General features: G+C 37.6%; 1 protein-coding gene across 1 annotated transcript; it reads left to right on the top strand.

Annotated features, from left to right (window-relative positions):
• The first annotated feature begins 6,314 nt into the window (after positions 1-6,314).
• On the top strand, positions 6,315-6,932 carry Krtap27-1 (keratin associated protein 27-1). The gene has a single exon (XM_075953874.1). The coding sequence runs from the start codon at positions 6,315-6,317 to the stop codon at positions 6,930-6,932; it is 618 nt and encodes a 205-aa protein (XP_075809989.1).
• Positions 6,933-23,512: the final 16,580 nt, after the last annotated feature.

The following is a 23,512-nucleotide window of genomic DNA, read 5'->3' as shown; positions in this document are numbered from 1 at the left end:
AACACATATATGCACATATGTTCTCATATATTAAGTAAACAGATTTATGATGTTGTACCTCATACGAAAAACAAAGAAACAGGCATCAGAATATTAAGACTATTATTGAAATTTGTGATTATAAGGCTTGGCTTGCTTGTGCCACATGTTAATTGCCACCCACCCTCTGGTGGTCAAGAGTTGCTCTGCATCGGCTGCCATTTGTGAAATGCGGGGCCAGGTAAGCCAGGGGATTCGGCAACACAGTAGCCAGTCCCTAGAAGTAGATAAGTATCTAGTTCTGTTTCTCAAGAACACTCTACCATATGCTACATAATTATCGCTGTCAACAAAACCAGTGCAAGTTTTCAGTGCACCCTGTGGAAGCAATTCCAGGGTGATCAGTGTTCTAGCATACTTCATTCTGTAGTAAAAAGTCGGGTAACTCCCTCTATAAACTCTGCAGTGATGGAAATCGTAGCAGCTCATTGAATCAAAATTACATGTTGGAACACCCATTAATTTAGCACTCAGTTCAAGAGAATATGCAAGCCAACGCTTCCTCCAAAAGAAAAAAAGGATTCTTAGAATGACGCTGTTTACAATTGACAAGACCTCAATCTCTGTCTCATATGCAGTAGTCAGGAACTGCATGGGTCCCCACTAATTTACCACATGGTGGGACGGTAAGATGAAGGCTGGTTCCTGGAGGTAAATGAGAAGTCTAACCTATAAGATTCCTTGTTTTGTCCACACATTTGCCAGCAGGGTTGTGCATTGGCAATGAAAAATAAAGTACTTTTCATGGTAAAAGCTTTCTAAAGCAACCTATGCAGAACCAAACATTGCCCAGAACAAATGATTCAGACTGTGCCATGCTAATAAGGGACTTCCAAAATATTTTTATCTTTATTTCACAAACAGACAATTATTTAGCTTTCATTTAAGCTAGGTAAACTTTGTGGTTCTTGAAAACTTGGAGTATGGGAAGCCTTGACTATAATATGCGGTCATAAATCACTTACACTTTGAGCACATTTTTATTTAACATCCTCTGTTTGTTAAATTTCAGAATACTTTCCTGGAGATACTATTACACAGCACATTGTTATTGTGTGACTGACTTATGGCTAGGGAACTGATAGTGAGAAAGATACAGATGTTTCTTGCGGTCATAAAAGTCATAGGGTGGTAGCAAAGTAAAGCAACAATATAATCCCAAGGTCCTTTAAGGTTATGGAGATTTTCTATATAGGAAAACTAGCTCCAGCTGAGAACCAAAGAAAGAGAAGAGATCAATACAGAAAGAAAGAGAAGGAAGTAATGAAGACCAGTGCACAGATGCGGCTGCATTGGCAGAACATTAAGTCAAGGGATGGTTGGACATACTCAAGGGGCATAGCTAAGGTCTTGGAATTTGGTGTATGTGGATTTTTCTGTCCCACCTTCCAGTTTCCAAATAACCACACAGAGACTTATTAACTATGAAAGATTGACTGATAGCTTAGGCTTATTTCTAACTAGATCTTAAAACTTAAATTAATCCATTTCTATTAATTTGCTTTTTTCATTGCAGCTTTATTACCTCTATTCTGTACTGCCCATGATGTTTCCTCTCCCTCTGGCTTGCAACTTCCTGTTTCCTTCCTTCTTCCCAACATCCTCTCTGCTCCAAAAATCCTGTGTAGCTGTTGTTCATTCAGCTTTTTAAAACCAATCCAAGTGACAAATCTTCACAGTGTAGAAAAAGAGTATTATATAGCAGTTTGGAGTACATTTGGTAGATAGTCAGGACAAGATTTTGAATTACAGAAAAACTGAGTCCAATTCTTGTAAAGTATTACAGGTTAGATTAAGGGAACAGATCTTACTCTAATTGCAATTATATTAATCACTTCAAGAAGGGGAGTCAGGAATAGAAAGAAAAGTCAATCTTGAGTGTACAACATGCACAACTGAGGATCAATATTAACTCCCCAGAAGATATTTTTAAAATATTAGATATGGTACCATGCTTATAATACCAGAAGTTGGAAAGTAAAACAAGCTGATCCCTGGGACTTGTTCCCCTGGTAGACTGGCCAACCAGAGAAGTTCTTGTATCAAAGTATGTTGTATCTAAGGAGCCACATTAACCTCTATAAACACACACATATATGTGTATGCTTGCTGAGCCAGAGCAGCCTAGATGCCAAGTCCGAAAGAAGGACATGAGGATTAATGAAACACACACTCTGGATGTTGCAGAATCAGAAGCCTTTATTTTACATCACCAAGGATGTTTTATGTCTAACCCAGACAGATGGGTAAACAGGATGGAGACCTCATCACCGAATCCTCGGGTTAGGGCCAAGGCAATGCATACTCAGGGTTGGTAAACAGCTCTGAAAGCAGGGAACTTGCAAGTTTCTCAGAAACCCAGAACAACAAGGGCAAGAAAGGTCACCAACAGGGGAGGTGAGTAGGAAGGCCAGGACTCCATTAGGTCCCAACATATGCGTATGTATACATACCTTTCCACATGCATATGCACACACGAAGGATGATCAGAAGTTCTGGTGGAAATCACTGTAAAAAAATGAACAAATACAAGGTCCTATGCAAAAGAATTAAAAGGCATACTGTAGTGCCCATGTGGAGAGCATAATAGGATCCCAAATTTATGAGTATTTTTTATAAATAATAAATTTTCCATTTTTATAATTGTTTCAGATGTGTCTTATAGACTTAGTATAATATCTCTAGTCCCTCAAATATTAAGAATAGTTATTCATTAGGATTACTCAGAATTCCTGGTTAGTTTTAGACTTTTTCAGACCTATATACAGGTGGCTGAGAAACTGTACTAAGAAAAGCTTTTACCTTTCAGAATAGCTAAGATCAAAAACATCAATGATAGCTTATGCTGTAGAGGATGCAGAGAAGGGTGGTGGAAATGCCATTGCTGGTGGAAATGCAAACTTATACAACCACTTTGGAAAGCAGTACGGCAGTTTCTCAGAAAATTGGGAGTCAATGTACCTCAGGATCCAGCAATACCACTCTTGGGCATATACCCAAAAAATGATCAATCATACTACAAAGACTCTTGTTCAATATGTTCATAGCAGTATTATTTGTAATAGCCAGAACCTGGAAACAACCTAGATACCACTCAACTGATGAATGCATAGAGAAAATGTGGCATATTTAAACATAAGAGTACTACTCAGTAGTAAAAAGGAAACAATGACATCTTGAATTTTGCATGCAAATGGTAGAACTAGAAAACACCATCCTGAGTTAGGTAACCCAGAACCAAAAAGATGAATATGGCATGTAGTCACTCATAAGGGGATACTAGCCATAAACAAAGGATATTGAGCCTATAATTCGTGATCCTAGAGAATCTAAGGAACAAGGTGAACCCTAAGAAAATCATATATAGATCCACCTAGAAAGTTGAAATAGACAAGATTACTGACAAGACTGGGATTATAGGGGCTGGGGAAGAAGGGAGGGTGAAAGGTGAAGAGGAGGGGAGAAGTGGAGGAACGAGGAGTACTTGAGGGAATCTGATAGTCTAGATGGAGAAAGGACAGATATGAGAGCAAGCAAAGAGATATTTTGATTGAGGAAGCCATTATGGGGTTAGCAAGAAACCTGACTCTAGAGAAATTCCCAGAAATCCACAAGGATTTGGATTTCTGTAGAGGAGAGAATTGAACTTGCCCTGTAGTCAGACTGATAAATATCTTAACTATCACCATAGAACCTTCATCCAGTGAATAATAGAAACAGAGGCAGAGACCCGCATCAGAGCACTGGACTGAATCCCCAAAGTCTAGTTGAAGAGTGGGAAGAATGAGAATGTGAGCAAAGAGGTCAAGACCAAGATGGGTGCACCCACTGAAACAGTCTTCCTGAGCTAATGGGAACTTACTAATACCAGCCAGACTGAGAAGGAACAAGCATAGGACCAAACTAGTCCCTCTGAATGTGGTTGACAGTTGCATGGCTGGAGCAGACTGAAGGGCCACTGGCAGTGGCACCCTACTTTTGTACTGACTTTTTGGGAACCTATTCTCTTTGGAGGGATACCTTGCTCAGCCTAGATATAGTAGGGAGGGCCTTGGACCTTCCACAAAGCAATGTGCCTTACCCTCTCTGGTTAGGGTTAGAGTAGAGGGGTATGTGGAGGGAATGGGAGGAGGAGAGGGAGTGGGAACTTGGATTGATATATATAATGAATATTATAGTCCATTATATTTTTTAAAAAATTTTAAAAAATTAAAAAAACAAAACCAAAAATATTCCCTCTCTGTTCTCTATTTACTTTTTTGTTGAGCTAAGAACATTATAGAACATGTTCTAAAAATTATCTTGGCAAGCTCTGTATTGTGAGTATGAAACTGCTAGTTTAGAGCATATTGGTGTAAAAAATGTAGGAGTGAATCATCTGCCCACTCTAAAAAAACAAAACAAAACACAGATCAGGAGAGATGGATCAATGGTTATGATCACTTACTGCACTTCTAGAACACACAGGCTTGATTCCAAACCTACATGACAACTTACAACTGCCTGTACAGGAATCTGCCTGCTCCAAGGAATCTGAAATCCTCTTCGGCCTTCTATGGGTACTGACATTCCATGGTCTCTCTCTCTCTCTCTCTCTCTCTCTCTCTCTCTCTCTCTCTCTCTTCTCCATATCTCTTCCTTTCTTTCTCTCCATATATGTCCATATATGCAAGTATGCATATATATATATATTGAGATATCTCTGAGATACATATATAATATCAGAGTAAAAAGCATATTAGAAATAGATTTGCTAGAGAGGAGAGAATATTAGTCTTTAGGAAGTATGATGACAAGTAGACATTGTTTGATGCAAATTCAGTCATAACAGACAGGTTTGAAGTTCACTGACATAGCAGTATGATCATCTGTAGAGTGGGGATGGTATGGAACAGCTGAGAAGAGAGAAATGAGTTGATAGCTAAATACAGCAAGATAGGAGGAGTTTGTGCTGTTGTTCTTTTGCTCAGTAGGATGAGTCTGGTCTACATAATCTATGAGTTAATTCAAGTTTTATAAGAGTACAAAATATCCCAATATATAGAAACAATAAATGAAAAGATGGAAATTCCAATTATTCCAATATGATCATTATACAGTGCCTACATGCAACCAATTATCACACTATAGCATGTAAATATATACAAAAACCATATCATCATGGAATGCAAAATAAAATTTGCTTCATAACCTTTAATATAAGGTGATAGATGAATATCTTACATATTTGCTTGCACAATTTTGGTATTGTTTATCATCTTTTATTTCAATAATAATCATTATTCATTGTCAAACTTACTAAATGTATACAAGAGGAAAGAAAAAGTGGAGATTACATTACATAGTGTTCTGGCGACTCAGAAAATATCATGTTTAATGGTTAAATAAGAAAGTTTCATGTGAAGCTATCAAGGAGATAAGGGAACAAAGGTTGAGATAAAGAGAAGGGATCAGGGACTGGTTTCAAAGACAATACTCCTTTTAAAAAGGATTTGAGCTCTGAACCCATGTTGGGTTGCTCACTCCAGGCTGTAACTGCAGCTAAGTTCCTAGAGATCTGACATTTTCTTCTGGCTTCTGAAGCATCTGCACTCACATTCTCATGATGCATCTGAGACATACACATATATACACAACTGAAAATAAAATAAACATCTTAAGATGCATAGAGCTATGAGCACATTTGATGGATGTAGTAAACAGTGATTATAAATATTATTGTATATTCCATTTAAATGCTGATGAATTAGAGGTCAAGATCTGATGGTGGGCTCAATGGAGTCTTCTTCTGAGTATAACTTAATGACCTCTTATCACAATACTGCCTGATTGGTACAATGAAAACTCCAGTGACGAATATTAATCAGTGTTCAGCTGACTACTTAAAACCACACTCTTTATTGTCCACCTACCAATCTAAAAAGTCATAATAGGGAGCTTGGATGACACGTTAGGACTCCTGTTTGACAAACCTCACCACCCTAATGACTCAGCTATGGGGCTCATATGAAAGCCATTTTGAAGACTAACAATTGGACTTACGTCTTGTTAATAAGACGTCATTTCACATAGAACTAAGCAAAGCAATAATGAGATGCTATCCTTCAAATTAGCTTAAGGATTGTGGTGCCAAGAAGTCTTAAAAAGAAAAGCCAACACCCAGCTTTCTGAGCACTATATAATGTCCCCAGCAAAGATATAATGTCCACATATTTAAACCTGACATTTGACAACCTGAGTCTTTCTAGCTGACTTCAATTAAGGGTTTGGAGAATATGCCTCATAGCTGCTGCCACTCATGCGGGAGCTTGGGTAATGCCCCATCACTCTCTGCCATCACACACGACTCTAATCCTAAAAGCTTTGAAGATGGCATTTTCTTACCCAGCAGTTTTCACGGCAGAACCTGGCTCCTAGACAACACTCAAGAAACCTACAGTGAAACATCCACTCACCAAATGGTCCCTTGTGAACAGCACCAGAGCGAAGTGGACCCGTGTGTGCAAAGTTCCTGGATCTCCGGAGCCAACCAAACAACTTGGTCCAACTCCAAGACCTGTGAAAGAACAACATGCCATTCAGGAGTCTCCTCAGCTGTGCCAGAGTGTGCTTCCCAGCCTTCCCAGTCAAGAAATTGTCAGCAAATGGGTTTTAGAGTCCAGAGCTATCAACCTGCAAGTTACATGGCCAAGTGTTGCCCACTAAAGTCTACAGTGTCTGAGAGCTGCCAAACCTTGGAGTTTGAAGTCACCCAATGCTGCTCTCAGGCTTCTGTGTCCAGTTCCTGTAACTCCTCGAGCAATGTTGTCTCTGAGACCAAGCTTATGGAATCTTCTAGCACTTATGAGCCAGCATGCTGTGTGACAGGCGGTTCACAATTGCCTAGTAAGTGAAGACTTTACAGAGGATGTGATTAGATTTCCGAATACTTGGGAACTTATTTTCTCTAAATATAAAATAATGTCTTTGGTTTGAGAACAATCTTTTCCTTTTGGGTATTTCTGGTGGTAATCTTGGATCATAAAGCATGCTAACTATTTTAGTAAATAGGACACTATTTACTGTTCATCAGGGAATAAACACTGGTTCTTGAAAAGAAAACTTTCACTACTAATCATTATCTATGAAAATATTAACAGGAGATATAGCTTATTAACTAATGTGATTATACCAGAAATTCATGGAATGCTGAAATTCATTCTGGACACTCAGGGTGCTGTACAATTTCTGTTAGGCCCAGTTCACCTAGAAATCAATATGTAGACAATAACACCAGAAATACTGCTCAAACCGGGTCTGCTCACTAACTGAATCAAAACACTTGTAAGTAAAAACTGGAGTCTTTCATATGAAGTGCAAGAATGTTGAATTTCACCTTCATGAAGTTTGTAACAGGACAGTGGCTGGTGGTATTTTGACAGATAATTCACAACTAGAATCCTCACTGTATTTCCAATGTTCCTACTTTTCTCACCTCTTTTTTTTTCCAGTGATTTGAGGATTTGGGGATGGAAAAATGTGATTTTTCTTAAATAAAATAGACTTATAAATCAACATTTTGGTGAGATTTTTAAAAGATTAGTGTGTGTCTATGTATGAGTGTGTGTGTTTGTGTGTGTGTGTGCCAGATTCCTTGGAGCTAGGGTTTCAGGATTTTGAGCTCCCTGACTTAGGTGGGAACCAAATGAAGGTAGGTCCTCTGGAAGAGCAGCAAAGACTCTTAAGTTATGAGCCATCTCTCCAGGTCCCTTGCTCTGAGTTTTATATTATAGTTTTAAAGGATGCTTTGATGTGATGAAAATAGCATATGTTGAAAATTAAAAGAACATGTTCCCATACCACACTTTTTAGGAAAAGAGCCAAAATATAGTATCATATATTTGGTTGCTATACAAAGATAAAAAAAATACTCAATGTAATGATTATGAAATCATAGAAACAGAATAGAGTATGAATATTTGAAATACAAAAAAATTTATATAGGTAGTTGACTGTTGTCAAGCTTTGAGGGCAGTCTTAAATGGATCTCTCATTCTGGAAGAAAATAAAAATTGGTTATTAAGAACATGGACTGTGAAGACACGCTTCCTGACGTTGAAAATCAATGCTTATTGAAGGCTATCTGAACCCCAATGGAAATCAGTGCAAATTATGTGCCTATTCTTCAAAACATTTTTTTCAGTGTTAAGCTTGATACTATAAGGATGAGCACTGTAAGGGTTAAAAATCAATACATTGAAAGCTATCAATACATGGTCTTGTGTATAGTTAATGCTCAATAAGATGCAGCAAGCAGCCTTGGTTGGAGACAAAGCAGGTTTCAGGCAATGGAGATTTGTAAACAAGCCCAGGGATCATGAAAAGTGAAGGAAGCTTATCATCTTATAAAAGGAAAAGAGCTAATTTAGAATTATTTTCAAAGAAAAGGATTAAGAAATGTACATTTCAAGGGGTAGGTGGGGCTGAAGGAATACAGAGGTTAAAAAACCTTGCTGTTCTTGCAGAGGACCTAGATTCAGTTGCCTAGCACCAAAATGGTGACTCAATACCATCTGTAACTCCAATTCCATGGAATGTGGTGGAATTTCTGGCCACTGAGGAAACCATCAAAGCAAACACATTTATGCATGCAAAATACCCATACCAAAATAGCAATAGAAACAACAAAACCCCTACACACTGTACCTAGCTGAAGTGGGTTACCAGATTATTCCTGAAGTATTATCAAAGCTGATGTGCCTGCCAATCTACCAGTCTGTCTGCGTGTGAGTGTTTTAGAAATTCCACATCTGGTTGACTAAACCAAGTAGAACGCAGCTGCAGCATCTTTTCTGGATGGCTGTGAGGTTCTGTGGATAAGACTGGCATTGAAAAATCAATGAACTCAGTCAACGATCCTTCTCATGGTTGGTGCTCATTATAAACCCATGGATGTCCTGGATACAACAAAACATGGGGGAGGAAGAAAGTGTCTCTTCTTGCTTCTTGCTTTTCTGTTGAGCTGGGACTTCAGTCTTCTCCTGGCTGTGGTTTATACTTTCAGCATCCATAGTGATCAGGTCTTAATACTTAGATCAAAATGGCCATTGATTTTCCTGGGTATCTAGGGTAAGTAAAGCAGATTATGAGACTTTCTCATCATAATCAATAATCATGGGAGAGCTATGTGAGATATCCATTTTTATAATTAATTTATAATATAAAACTAAAACTTGCTTCTGTTATTTTTAATAATCGTGATTTAGTACGGAATTGAGAAAATGAAGAAGGTTTGAACTTTGATGGACGTGGTCGACTCGTAGTTAGAATTAACCAGACCAGCTCAAAAACAAGAAATATAATTTAATAATTGGGAAAAGGAGAAACTCACCTGACTGGGGTCCCGCGAGCACCACGCACAGCCGAGAAAGAGAGAAAACAAGGGGCAGGCACCTGAATTCCCAGGTTCTTCTTCCCTAGCCCCAGCAGCCACATCTTAGCCAAATGTGACTGATTGAGCTTCCCCATCAGAACTTAGAGTCCACCTTTGTTCAGAAGTGTTTTGGAGATGTGGCTTGAACCGGTCCTGCAGAAGATGTGTGAGAGAAAGGCTAAACATTATTTGACTTTATCAATGGGAGCACTGCTTGTGGGCACAGAGGAGTCCAGATATTGCTATATAGCATCTGGGCACATCTGTAATTTTTGCAACATAGCTTTGGCAAAAATAAACACTTGATCTCATGCCAGCCTCTCAGGATTTCAATCCAGTCAACTTGTGAACATGGATGAAGTTTGCTGTCAAAGTTTAAACAAGTTCAAATGAATCACCTGCAGTGAATTAAATTTGTTTGACTAATGTTTATTGCATGGGCCCTCACATATATGTTTCCATTGATGTAGTTTATATGAAAGGATGGGCTTTATTTGATAATGAGTATATGTGGTTAGGGAGGTATGAAAGGATTAAAAGCTCTGATGAGAGGTATGACTATTAAAAAAGTTTATTTTCATGTCTACCATACCCATCACTCTGTTATAACTCATTCTCTTAGACCAAGCTTGGTCATTCTCCCTAAAAAATATTATCTGAAGAAAGGGCCAGCCCATGATGTAACCTAACATAAAATACACATAGGTCTCTCATAGGGATGAATCCTCTGACCCAAATACAAGACTTCTGATATTTGAGTATGAAATTGTATGATTTCAGGAAGAGACCTTGGAGGGAAATTTATTGTAAGGAGAAGATCGTCAAACAGGTTATGACTAGATCTTGCTCAATTTCAAATCCTGTCAGTTACTAGCTGTGTGCTCTGGGACGATTTGACATTTCTGAGACTCTGCTCTTTCACTGTAAAGTGGATAAAATGGTGCCTAATGCAGTCGATGATTGTGACAGCTCAATGATGAAGTTCCAATTAAATGCTTAGTGGAGTGTTTAACACGTGGCAAGTGTGCAATATACGCCAGGTATCTCTTGACACTTCATTTGCTACTTGGCTCCTGGAGCTCAACCTCAGTTTATGATTGAGCATGCTTCACTGAAATACAGGGCAAAGACCAACGGATGCTTTTCTGTAGCATGAGTGAGGACTGAAGCAGTGTGGTACACATTGGGTGTGCCACGAAGAATGCACATTCTATATGTTTCACAATACTTTTTGTAAGTCAGAGAACTCATTTCTTTCTCAACAGAAACTGTAGTAGCATCTGTGTGTCAGAGTCATTAGAATATAGATATTTTAACTACATAATTTTCGATATAAAGTCAAACTAAATGACTATTAGGAACGTTTGTTTGTCTATACTGTAACGTGCCATGAGAAATGTACAACAAGGCTTTTACTACTGGAACATTTAGTATTTATAAAACATTCTGTATATTTTAATTACTGGATGGAAGAATAATATTTTATTATCCAATTTTTCCAATAAAGATGAATGTTACATGTCAGACACAAGCAACAAATATATAACAGAGTTTTTTTAACATATAAAATGAGTTTTATATTATAAATTGCATGACATTGCTAGTCATCAACATTACTCCAAGGGACATCTATGTTACAAGGAAAATCATTACAACTATTTAATTGAAAATGATCAGTTTGGCTAATCTCTGTGAAGACATAGAGAGTAATTCCAGAGCATTAAATATAGTTGACTATTTGACTTATTTGTAGCTCAGAAATGAATTCAACTGATGATATACATTTATCACACATTTGAAAATGCTATATACTTCAAACACCTTAGAAATAATATGAAATTGATTAAATGAAATAAGGTGTGTGGTAATATATACATAGGACAGAAAGTGAGACTTCTGAACAATATAAGAAATTTCATAATATATTGATATCAATAATTTTATTTTTTTATACTTTATCCTCTCACTTTATCTACATAAAGTTCATTTTAAAAGCTTCTGTTTGTTGTAGAGATGAGCAATGAAGAGAGGGCTTAGTTCCACACTGATTCAGAATCCCTTATACCTTTCTTTGTCAACCATTTTCTCTCATTCCTCTTCCTCTGAATATTTAGGGCTCCCACTCATACAGCTTGTAATTCTTTCACATCAAATGCTCTAACCAAAGAAGTGAAAGACATGCACAACAATAACTTTAAGTTTTTGGAGAAAGAAATTGCAAAAGATATCATAATATGGAAAAATCTCCTATGCTCTTGGATAGATAGGATCAACATAGTAAAAATGTCAATCCTACCAAAAACAATCTACAGATTCGATGCAATCCCTATCAAAATTTTAGCACAATTCTTCACCGACCTTGAAAGAACACTATTCAAATTCATATGGAAAAAAAACTAGGATAGTCAAAACAATCCTCTACAATAAAGGAACTTCCTGTGACGTCACCATTCCTGACATCAAGCTCTATTACAAAAAAAAAATGGCTTGGTATTGGCATAAAAATAGACAGGTGGACCAATGGAATCAAATCAAAGACCCTGACATAAATCCACACACCTGGTTTTTGACAAAAACTAAAATTATGCAGTGGAAAAAGAAAGTATCTTCAACAAATGGTGCTGACATAACTGGATGTCAACATGTAGAAGAAGGAAATAGATCCTTATCTATTCGCATGCACAAAACTTAAGTCCAAACAGATCAAAAACCTCAACATAAATCCAGCTACATTGACCCTCAATGAAGAGAAAGTGGGAAGTCGCCTTGAGCACATAAGCACAAGAAACCACTTTCTAAATATAACACTGATAGCACAGACACTGAGAGCAATAATTAATAAGTGGGACTTCCTGAAGCTGAGAAGCTTTTGTAAAGCAAAGGACACAGTCACAAATACAAAATGGCAGCCTACAGAATGGGAAAAGATCTTCACTAACCCCACATCAGACAGAAGACTCATCTCCAAAATATATAAAGAACTTAATAAACTAGTATTGTGATAGGAGCGGCGGGCTGCTTCCCGCCACCCGGCTAGCTTTACCCGAAATAATTACATGGAAACTGTATTCTTCTGAACACTGCCTGGCCCATTAGTTTCAGCCTCTTATTGGCTTGCTCTTACATATTGATCTAACCCATTTCTAATAATCTGTGTAGCCCATGAGGTGGCTAACCAGGGAAGATCTTAGCCTGCATCTGTCTGGAGTGGGAGAATCAAGGCGACTCCTCGACTCAGCTTCTTTCTCCCAGCATTCTGTTCTGTCTACTCCACCTACCTAATTTTCTATCCTATTAGGGCCAAGCAAGTTTCTTTATTAGTTAACCAATGAAAGCAACAGATAATATACAAGACTCACCTCCATCATTTCCCCTTTTTCTGTTTAAACAAAAAAGAAAGGCTTTAATTTTAACATAGTAAAGTTATATATAACAAAACAGTTATCAAGTAAGAATTACAGTTACAATATTTATATCTACTTTATCTTTTATCATAACTAAGGAAAACTATAACTATCAATTCTTCAACTCCATCAAAGACTCCAGAAGGATATAATACTACCTAAGTAAACAAGAAATAAGAAAACTCTAGAAATGACAGAGACATCTCACTGCCTGGACAGTCACCCAAAGTTCCTCTGTACCGTTGGGGCATTCATCTTCGGCCTACAAACCCATAGTTTCCAGCAGACATTTCCATAAAGCAGGAAATTTCAAAGGCAGTACAGTCACTTTTTGTTGTGTCCTGCAGAATGTCTCGCAGACTCTTTCATGAGTCAGGAACCCCGAAAGACCATCTCACCTTTAGGCAAGTTTAGCAGTCCTCTTTCTGTGGGTTCTTTGTGTCCAATTTATGCATCAGTCCAGGCAAGAGCAGTTTCTTGCCCAAATGGCTATCAAGCTCCATAAGGATCCTCTTCGATGCGTATCTTCCTCTTGAAGTAGCTGGTGCTGTCAGGAGCAGACGTGTCTCATTGTCATGAAAAGCCCTAAATTATTAAAACATTAAATGCCATGTTCTGTAGTCTTTGAAAGATATGAAGAATGCCTATCTAATTGAAATATATCTCTATATATCTAGAAAATCTAACTGACATAACTACAAGCTTGACTATTATTGATGATTATCCATTAACAACCTATATTTCCTAATTATACACTACATTTTAAATGAACTACACAATCACAATACCTTAATCAAGATCAGAAATGCATATACATATAACAAAATTGACCTTAAAATCCATACCAATGCAAATTATTCATATCTATATCATATCCCCCCTTTAAATGTAAAAGAATGTTTATAAACAATATTTGGGAACATGGGCTCAGTTTTTTCTCTCCAAACTGCTTTCTGTTGAATGGGGGCATCATTAATTAGGTCTTTCATAGTATAACCTGTGTGCCAGGGTCATCTCACTTGGCAGTTGAGTGAAATAATTTTTTGAGGGTGTTCACAGCAACCTTTCAGGAGGGCGTGGTCTATCATACCATATTGGGATAGAAACAATCCACAGGGTCTCATCCTCTGTGAAAACAAAAGAAGATCCTCTCCAAACCATCATATCCTTAGACCCAAATTCTGAAGTCATAATACCCTTATGATATCCATTTTGGTTCCATTTGGCAGCCCATATAATGAAATGTCTCTCTTTACTTAGCTCCTTCACAGTCAAAAATTTTAAAGAAAATACAATAATACAAAGAATCCAGACTCTCTGTGAATTTTCCATTTTTACGTGGCTTATTTTTCTTTATTTTTCTATCAATTTACTTTATTCTGTCTCTTTAAAGACTTTACCCTTTTTTTAAGACATTAATTTTATTTTTTTATATTCTTTTTCTTTTCTCTCCCAAGCCTACGTACATTCATCCAACATTGTGACTCATTTAGTGGTCTGAATCGGTCCAATTGTGAATCTGCAATTTTTTACTATCCAGGAGCATTTCTTAAAATGTTAAGCACTTCTTAAAAACTTAAATTGCACCATGTACAGGTAATATGGTACCGCCTGTGTCCTGCCTAGTCTAAACCTTAGCTGCGCTGTTATTATGGTAATTACAGTAGTTCCTGCCTGAGACCAGCACAGTTCAGCAAGGCAGAGCTGAGCCACTCCTGCCTCAGAGCCATTTGGTGCTCCTGAGCCACACACAGTTCCAGGCACACAGCAGTCCACATTGCCATCAAACAAATCGTAGCACTCTATTCCAAATGCTCCATTCAAAAGCTCTGTCTCCTGCAGGAGCCAGACAGAGATTGCAATGGTGGCATAGCCCAGAAAGCCGGAATTTTAAAACAGCCAGTTTTTTCCTGCTGCTGAGTCAGAAAAATTTCTTTGCGGCATGCAACCCACAAACAGCAAAAAGCTTTCTTAAATTCTCTCTCTCTCCTTTTCAAGCCCTCTCAGGTTTTACATGGAGTTCATTACCACACTGGGTGCCACTATGTAGACATTGAATTATCAAATGATCCAATAGAAAAATGGGGTACAGATCTAAACAGAGAATTATCAACAAAAGAATCCCAAATGGCCAAAGACATGTTAGGAATTGTACAACATCTTTAGCCGTCAGAAAAATGTAAATCAAAATGACTCTGAGATACCATCTTATACCAGTCAGAATGGTTAAGATAAAGAAAAAAACACCAAAAATGGCTTATGCTGGAGAGGATGCAGAGTAAGGGGAACACTCCTCCATTGCTGGTGAGAGTGCAAACTTGTACAGCCCCTTCTGAAATCAGTATGTCAATTTCTCAGAAAATTAGGAAACAACCTACCCCAAGACTCAGCAATACCACTCTTGGGAATATATCCAAAGGATATCGACTCAAGGACATTTGCTCAGCTGTGTTCATAGCAGCATTATACGTAATAGCCAAAACCTGGAAACAACCTAGGTGTTCCTTAACCAAATAATGGATAAGGATATTGTGGTACAATTATACAATTGAGTACTGCTTAGTAGTAAAAATAAACAAACAAATAAATAAATAATATCTTGAAATTTGCATGAAATGGATGGTAGTTGATAGAACCTCCTGAGTGACATAACCCAGATGCAATTTTTCTACTTGCACGTAAAATAGTTAACTAAAAAAGAATAGTTCAGGAACAACCAACATAGAACAACTTTTAATAAAACTTTTCAGTCATACCTCTGAGGTAACAGGACTAGTGGAATCTTTACTGACATGGTCTTCCTCTGACTGTGATAAGTAATAAAATACACCATAGGTAGACAGGAATGGGTAAAGTAAACATATAAAGTTAAATTAAAAAGAAACCTTTCTGTTCTAGCATAGTTGTAAGCAATTTGCTTGACGTTTTAATAAAACTTTCACTAGTTTCGTGGAAGCAAACTCACTAATAAGATTCAAAGAGAAGTGTTCCTTGGAGACCAAGGCAAAGCCAATGCTGTTACCTCTTCACATAAGAACAAAGATATCTCAAGGGTGAATAGCTGAAAATAGTTAAGCCAGTTCCTATTTTTTCATTACTCAAGACGGTACTGCTTCAAATATGAGGTCAATCCTCCTGCAAGAGGTCAAAAGCTACTAATTGACAAAGATAATGGGAAAAGAAGACTGAAAATCAAAGACAGGCTGATAACAGTAGTCCCTAGGGTGAGCCAAGCTGTCACTATTCATAAACACTGTCTTCCTCCTTACTCCCTATGTCTGTGCAATGAAATACCTGGATTGCAAGTTCCCTTTATAAACTGTGTAAGATGTGATTACAGGCTCACCAATGTTTTTTTTTTCTTTGTGTGTGTGTGTGTGTGTGCATGTCTTCTTGATATAAACTATATGTACTTATTATTTTTATACTCTATCTTATAGGACTAATTTAATAATAGTGTTTGTTAACATTCTTGAGGACAACTGTACTCCCCTAGATCTCATATTTTGCTAAATTATAGCATAAAGTAAAATAAATTATAAATTTTTTCTCAATTGATGCTTACATGAAACATTGTGACACACTCATACTACAAAACTGGATAGTTTTATAGTAACACTCAGTTAAGGTTTGTCATGAATCCTGATTCTATGTGTAGACACCATGTGTTCCTGTTAGAGTATCTGTTGCTTTGGATCGAATATATCTCTCTGAGAAATAGAAAATGGCATCAAGGTGATTTCCATTGTTAAAGCTTATTTGTTCAGTAGAATGTCTAAAGTAGGTCTGCTCCCGGTTTTCTGCATCCCCAAAATTATAGCTGATGGTAACTTGGTCCTCAGGAGTCTGATTAATTTCCTGTCATGAATGTTTGAAGAGATCAAAGCATTCATCTTGAGAATAGTCCTGAGGGACTCCTAATATGAGGCCATTGTTCTGGGACTCTGAAGCTGCAAGTGGAACGCTAAACCATCACAAAACAGAATTCTGCACTGTGGGCTATTGACCTTTCCTGTGAGAACAAACACTAGCCATAGCTGTATTTCATCCTGATAGGTGTCCAGTCAGGAGTAAGGGTTTCCAAATTCTTCCTCTGGATACTTGGTGAAATACATATGGTCAACGTATTCACAACAAAGGTCAATTTGTTATTTTGATGTTTCATTTATATGTGGCCTCACTTTTATTCCTAGTTAAAATTTTGCAAAATCATAGTTACTTCTATTGTAAGAGATCTTCAGTGAACCTCATTTACTAGAGTTGGACAAACACACCTGCCAACATTAAGTGATATATTCAAGTCCATTTGGCTCATTGCCAACAGAGTTAGAGCTAGAACCCAAGCATATGATTCTCATTCCAACGTTTCCTTGGCTGTGTCTCACATTGTCATTCACAAGTTTCTTTTAAAAAATACATTAACCATAAAAATCTTTAACAGAACCTACATGTACACTAACAACTATATCAGAGATATAAAATTATCTTTATTAGATTATAAATGTGACTTTTGTGAATATACTTGTGAAATAGACAATTTTTAATTAACAGATTTTTAAATATTACTTAACATAAGTTGCAATAGAGTTTTATGAATGTAAGACTTAATGTAAGGCAGAGAAAACCAAAAGTTCTTTATTTTAGGGATGCAGCGAGTTCTTTTGCAAGCTGGTAAGTGGTGGGCATCTCTGCCATCTAAATGGTTGCCATTCATTACTGTCGCAGGACTATAACACCCGTCACCAAAATTTCTTGAGGTCACTGCAGAGAAAAAGGGCTAGCACTCACTCAGATGAGGAACCTTTCTTGGGATTTAAACTGAGGTCATCTTGTCTTTTAATAATTGCTCATCTGAAAACTCTGTCATTTCCTCAGGGTTGCTGCCATATTTCTGTCATCTCTAAATAGCTCTTTCCTCAATAGGAGCTCCAGAGGTCCCTTCTGCAAAACCAGCAGCAGCTATGGCAGAGAAGCCAGCTCCTGAATGATTGCCAAGACACCAGAGGGGAGTTGCCAGCTGTCAACCAGCGTACAGTATGCCCAGGCTTTATGACATCTGACTCTGCCTGGGGTTTGTGTACAGGATCACCCTCAGCATTTTCTTCTCAAGTCTTTAGATCTTATCAGTTAAGTACTCAAAGTACTGGACTTCATGGACCAGCAACAATGGATGTTCCACTATCTCACAGTGGTCAGTTGGGGACTGTACAAGTGTCTTATGCTTGATGGGAGTTAGCAGCTGCTGACCTCTAGTGGACTGTGCTTGCGTGTTGACAATTGAACTACCTACCTACTTGGCTGCTTTTGACTTGACTTCCATAGCTTTTTCAAAAATCCCTCATGACTTCAAGTTCCTAAATAAAGTATGTGAAGATTGCTAACTGGCATCATTAGAGGAGGTGTTAAGTCTCATGGAAAATTATTTTCTGAAGATTTCATTAAAGAAAAATCAGGTGCGGGGTGTTGGGAAGGAGGGACATTGGGTAAGAACACTTGCTACACAGCCATGAGGACCAAAGTCCAAATCTTCACCACACACACACACACACACACACACACACACACACACACACACACACACACACTTACTTCTAATCCTAGTACTATTAAGTGTTGCAAATTGGGGAGTTGGTAGACATCAGGAAACAGAATCACTGGGGCTTACAGACTGCCAGCCTGGCTGCTCTAGGTTTAGTGAAATGCCCTGTTTCAAAGGAATAAGATGGAAAGCGATAATGAGGGACATCAGACACGCTTGCTTTTCTGGCTTCTGCATATACGCAGGCACAGGTACACACATACACACATGCACACAAACACACACACTACATATATATATATTAAACATACACATATATTATAAGATAAATCTCACCAGCTTGTTTATTGCTCTGTGTCTTACACTTGAGATTATTTATTAAACTGTGGTTCACACCAGTTCCCTTCGCTTGGACCTTTTCTTTCAATGCCCTTTAAGCCTCCCCGATGTGTTTTTAAGGTGGCATCAAGTGTCTTTATCATCTCATGACTTCAGTTGTTATTACTAGTTATCTCTTCATAAATTGTTCATTTCATGTATATATTACTCTAACTAGTTCATTACTACTTGTATTTCTGTTTCTTATTAAATGTTTGTCAAAAAATACTAAAAACCAGTACTTAGAATGATGAGAGTACTGTCTCATAATTTCAACGGGCAAACATCAGTTTGTGGGAAAGGATTCTGAGAACAGTGAAAAAACAAAGATGTTACCCCATTTCCATGGTAATAAGTTAACCCATTACAGTATCACAAATGCTAGCAGTAGATATGAGACACTCAGGTCAGACAGAGATATGGTTAATATTCATTGTAGCAGCAGAAGTCGGGGTGTTAGCATTTGCTTCAGTTCCATGAGCTCCAGTTATCATAGGGCCAGGTGGCAGCTGCATTCACGCTGTCTTGTTTTACTAAAGAGAAGCTCTGTGCTTCTAAAATCTGGCCAATGGACGTGATAATAGGCCGTAGGTATGGCTGGCACTTGCCCCAGAGAAAACACTATATGTATTGTTCTATTGGTGCCAAAAGCATGGTTGAAAAGATAATTAAAAACAGAAGAACCTGGGGAGTCTGCCCTGGGGGCAGGAATGCAAGTGCCTCCTGTTGAAGATTTTTGCCAGCAGCATCCAATCATCTTCTCTCCGCTGCACTGATTTGATGAATGTCTCTAAGTTCCAGCCCACTGACTACTCAGAACCTGCCTCCAGTAGGCTGTATTCAATCCATTCGTGAAGTCTCAGACATCACTCTGGAAAGCTTCTATAATGATAACTCCAGTATCATTCAGCAGACAGAGGCTGCCTCTCTTTGCCAAAGGTTCAATTCAGCAAAGTTCATGCCTTTGAGTTGCAGCTCAAGGATCCAAAGAAGCACTGTTGCTTCTTGATATGGAGATTTTTGCCACCAGGAGAATCCACTTTGCAACTTAGTGGCAAAAAAAATATGGGCACATAGCACTGAGGACAAAAATGTTCTGAATTGGCTCCAGGGGCCTTGCGCAAGGTCGCATAACCTTCTGGTCGCCATTTTGATCTCTGCTAAAGCTAATGAGACTAGATGGAATTCCAAGCAGCTCAATGCCCTTTCCCTGGTTTGCTAATTTAGACCATTACAACCAAAGAACACAAGTTCTGGCATGCTGCTTTTCTTGAAATCTCCCAGCACATTTGAGAATAAGCTCTTATGTTCTCAGTAGAGGGCGGATTAATATTCTACATTATCTTCTTACAGTGACTAATGCTTTAATGCAAGCGCAAGAGGTAAAGAGAGAGAAGAAAGGAAAGGGAAGGGGAGGGGAGGAGAGGAGAGGGGAAGTGGTGGGAGAAAGCAAGGTTTTTTTTACACAGGTTTTAAGAGATCTACCAGCAAACTTCTGGTATTTTTAGGTCACCTGATAGCCAATAGTCATTAGCAACATCATAAATATGTATGCCAGAGAATATTAAATTGACTCAAAGGCCCAGTTCCACCACTGTAGCTGAAGAACAAGGTTTGTTCCTTTGGGGTGTATCTAGCTGCAGACATATACAGCACAAAGCATTTTAACCTTTTTTTTTTCTGGAGCATATAGTATCTCATTGTGAAGAAAAAATAGTTGCATAGTTTCAACATAATTTGCTAGAGAAGTTTCCTTAACTAATTTAAGGAATATGCCTGGAAATTTCAAAGACTGAACTGGCACTTCCCTTCCATCCTTTACAGGAAGGAGCACCTCACTTCCTCACCTCAAGATAAAATTTTAACTATGTAAGCAGAACCTGTTTAAATAAAGATGCATCTTCCATACTTTGAGATCATTATATGTGCAAGGAAATTCCCTTAGTCCGAGGAACCTTTACCCACCCGGTGAATCTTTGTAGTAGCAGTTCAATGTGATGAACTAAAAGATGACTTCTAGATTAAAGAACAGATCCCTGATCACCCTGGGCACTGTTTTTCAGCTGTACCTCTTCAATAGGAGTTGAATTTTAATTATCTCCTCAATTCCTTTTTATTAACAGACAATTGTTAAAGGGTCATATGTTGTCTCAGATTAGTCAACATGAGCACTGTTGGTTCTGATGAAATTCCCTCAAATTTAAGTAATTATTTTACAAGGTTCTCTGACTCTCTCTTCTAAAGCAGCTTTTACTTGTCAAAATCCCAATACTAATGCCATACTAGACATGGCATTATGCCTCTTTAATCATAATATCCCTTTGGGATACACAGTGGCAAACAAGAGAACCTTTCACCAAAAGGGGATGCTGAAGACCGTTGACCTCATGCTTTTAGGTTTGAGACACCAATCCTAAGTGTATTTTCCCTGTATATTCTGCTAGAGACCTAATATGACCAGCTGCTTCATATACCTACTCTGTACCTTCCCAAATATCAGGGACTGTGTATCCTCAAACAGTAAGACAAAACGAACTACTCTTTTTTCCTTTGCTTCTTTTCAGTTAGTTTGTTATACTTAATGAAGAACATTAAGTACAGTTGCTACTATAAACACCTTAAGTAAGTGTTTATAACCATGATGTGTTTTATGAAATTATCACAGTGATTTCATCCATGGAAAGATTCTGAGGTGAACTCGCAAAAAGGAAACCAATCAAAGTATATAGCTACAAAAATATTATTATCTCAATAGTGAAAATTACAAAAGAGAAAATAGAAACAAATTAAGTAAGAAACAACAAAATATACTCTTTCATTATTGATCATTGTTTTATGTATAAATGGATTAAATTCTCCAATCAAAATGCCTTGTCACTGATAGATTAATGAAAGAAACAAGTGACTTCTTTGTATCTATTACAGACTAATAGAAATATTTTTAAATAGACTGAAAATGAGATGGGCATTAATATTCTATGCAAATATATTGGAATAAGGTCAAGTATAGGTTCTGAAAGAATAGACTTTACGTCAAAACCTTCAGAAGAGGCATAGGAGTCATTCCACATTGATAGTGTAGATTATTCATAAACAGAACATGACAATTGCAAATAATTTTGAGCATTTCAGGTAGAGTTAGTCCATTCTCCATTTCTATGCTTTCGCATTACAAAATACTGCAGAAATCAAATCACCCTATTAAGTGGGTTTTCTTTATTACTTCACATATTGATCTGAAGGAAAGCTAACTCACTGTATATAAAGCACAATTTGTTTCCATTTCACTGCTAAGTCTCTGGATAAAGTGATCCAATCACAACATCCTACTGCAATGTTAAAATTACTTGGGAATGAGATTTTAAAAAATCTGTGTTTGTGTGTGTGTGTGTGTGTGTGTGTGTGTGTGTGTGTGTGTGTGTGTATGTGTGTATGCATTACATGTTATATAGCCATCCACTGATATAGTGGCATTCCCTTAAACTTTGTCCAAATCTGAATATTACATATTAAGGTGAAATAGATGTTTGAGTACAAACACATCCATCATGCTTCTTCATCACACAAGAATCACTTACATGAGTGATGTCACAGCTCATGTACTGGGAAAACATATTTTCAGATATCATGACTGTGATGAGATTAATATCTAAAATGGACATTGAAATGACTCAACAGCAAGGAAGCGAACAGTTTAATTACAAATAGACCAAGTGCATGGCCAGGCAATTTTTCAGTAGAGAGATGTAAATGCTGACAGACAGATAAGACTACTTCAGAGGCCAGCAGCATGGCCCCTTCGCTCAAAGAGGTTGCTACACAGCATCGGGAAATCTGCTTACAATACTAAGAAATAAAACAAAATGGTGATGTCATCCAGAAATCTGAAGAATACTAGATTGAGAGAAAAACATGGTCACAGAAATACAGACACCTAATACTCTCACATATATGAACCAAAAAATGTCTCCCTCACAGAACTAATCCCTAGAATGTTGGTTGTCCAAGCCTAGATGGCTGATGAAATGGGAAGACACTGATTAGAAGGCTCAGTTTCATGTAAGTAGTTACAGTAAATTTGTAGATATGACACATATTATGGTGACATCATTTAACAACACTATATTGTATAGTTTAACTTCATTAAATGAACTGTTTATTAGTGTTCACATAAGCAAATATTGACAGCTGACACTAGCTGGGGAAGAAGGAGTCATTTCTCTTTGGTCTTTGACAACTAGTAGGCTGTCTGTGCTCCAGTGGAAGACCCCACAACTGTCAACATGTAGATATTTCTAATTGGCAAACAAAAGGAGAATGTAAGGATGGGTGCATGATGAGAGAGTCGGGGAGACTTACCAGGGAAATGGGGTGTGAGGAACAAAACATTGTCTTCATCTATGAAATTTGAAAAGACACAACAGTGCTAACTGGGTGAGGGGATGGGAATGTAACTTGATTGTTAAAGTTTACTTTAACCACATACAGTTTCTATTTCTCAGTTTTGTCTTAGAAAACATAGAAATGTTTAAATAAAACCCTTTTATATTTAGCATATCACCATACAGGTAAATGAAGAAAAAATTCAAAGACTAATGCAGACAAAAGAACACACTTCAAGGACCTAATCATGAGAATAGAAAATATAGATACATCTATCTTTCATGTCTTTAACAAATTAGGAGAGGAAGTAATGATTTAAATTGAGCAGGATTTTTTTGATATCATATAGAATGCATT

The sequence above is a fragment of the Microtus pennsylvanicus genome, chromosome 1 (genome assembly GCF_037038515.1).
Source record: "Microtus pennsylvanicus isolate mMicPen1 chromosome 1, mMicPen1.hap1, whole genome shotgun sequence".
NCBI lineage: Eukaryota > Metazoa > Chordata > Mammalia > Rodentia > Cricetidae > Microtus > Microtus pennsylvanicus.
This window is presented reverse-complemented; position numbering and strand designations above follow the sequence as displayed.

Excerpts from the sequence above, each read along its gene's own strand:
- Krtap27-1 (XM_075953874.1), top strand. The coding sequence starts at position 6,315 with ATGCCTCATAGCTGCTGCCACTCATGCGGGAGCTTGGGTAATGCCCCA.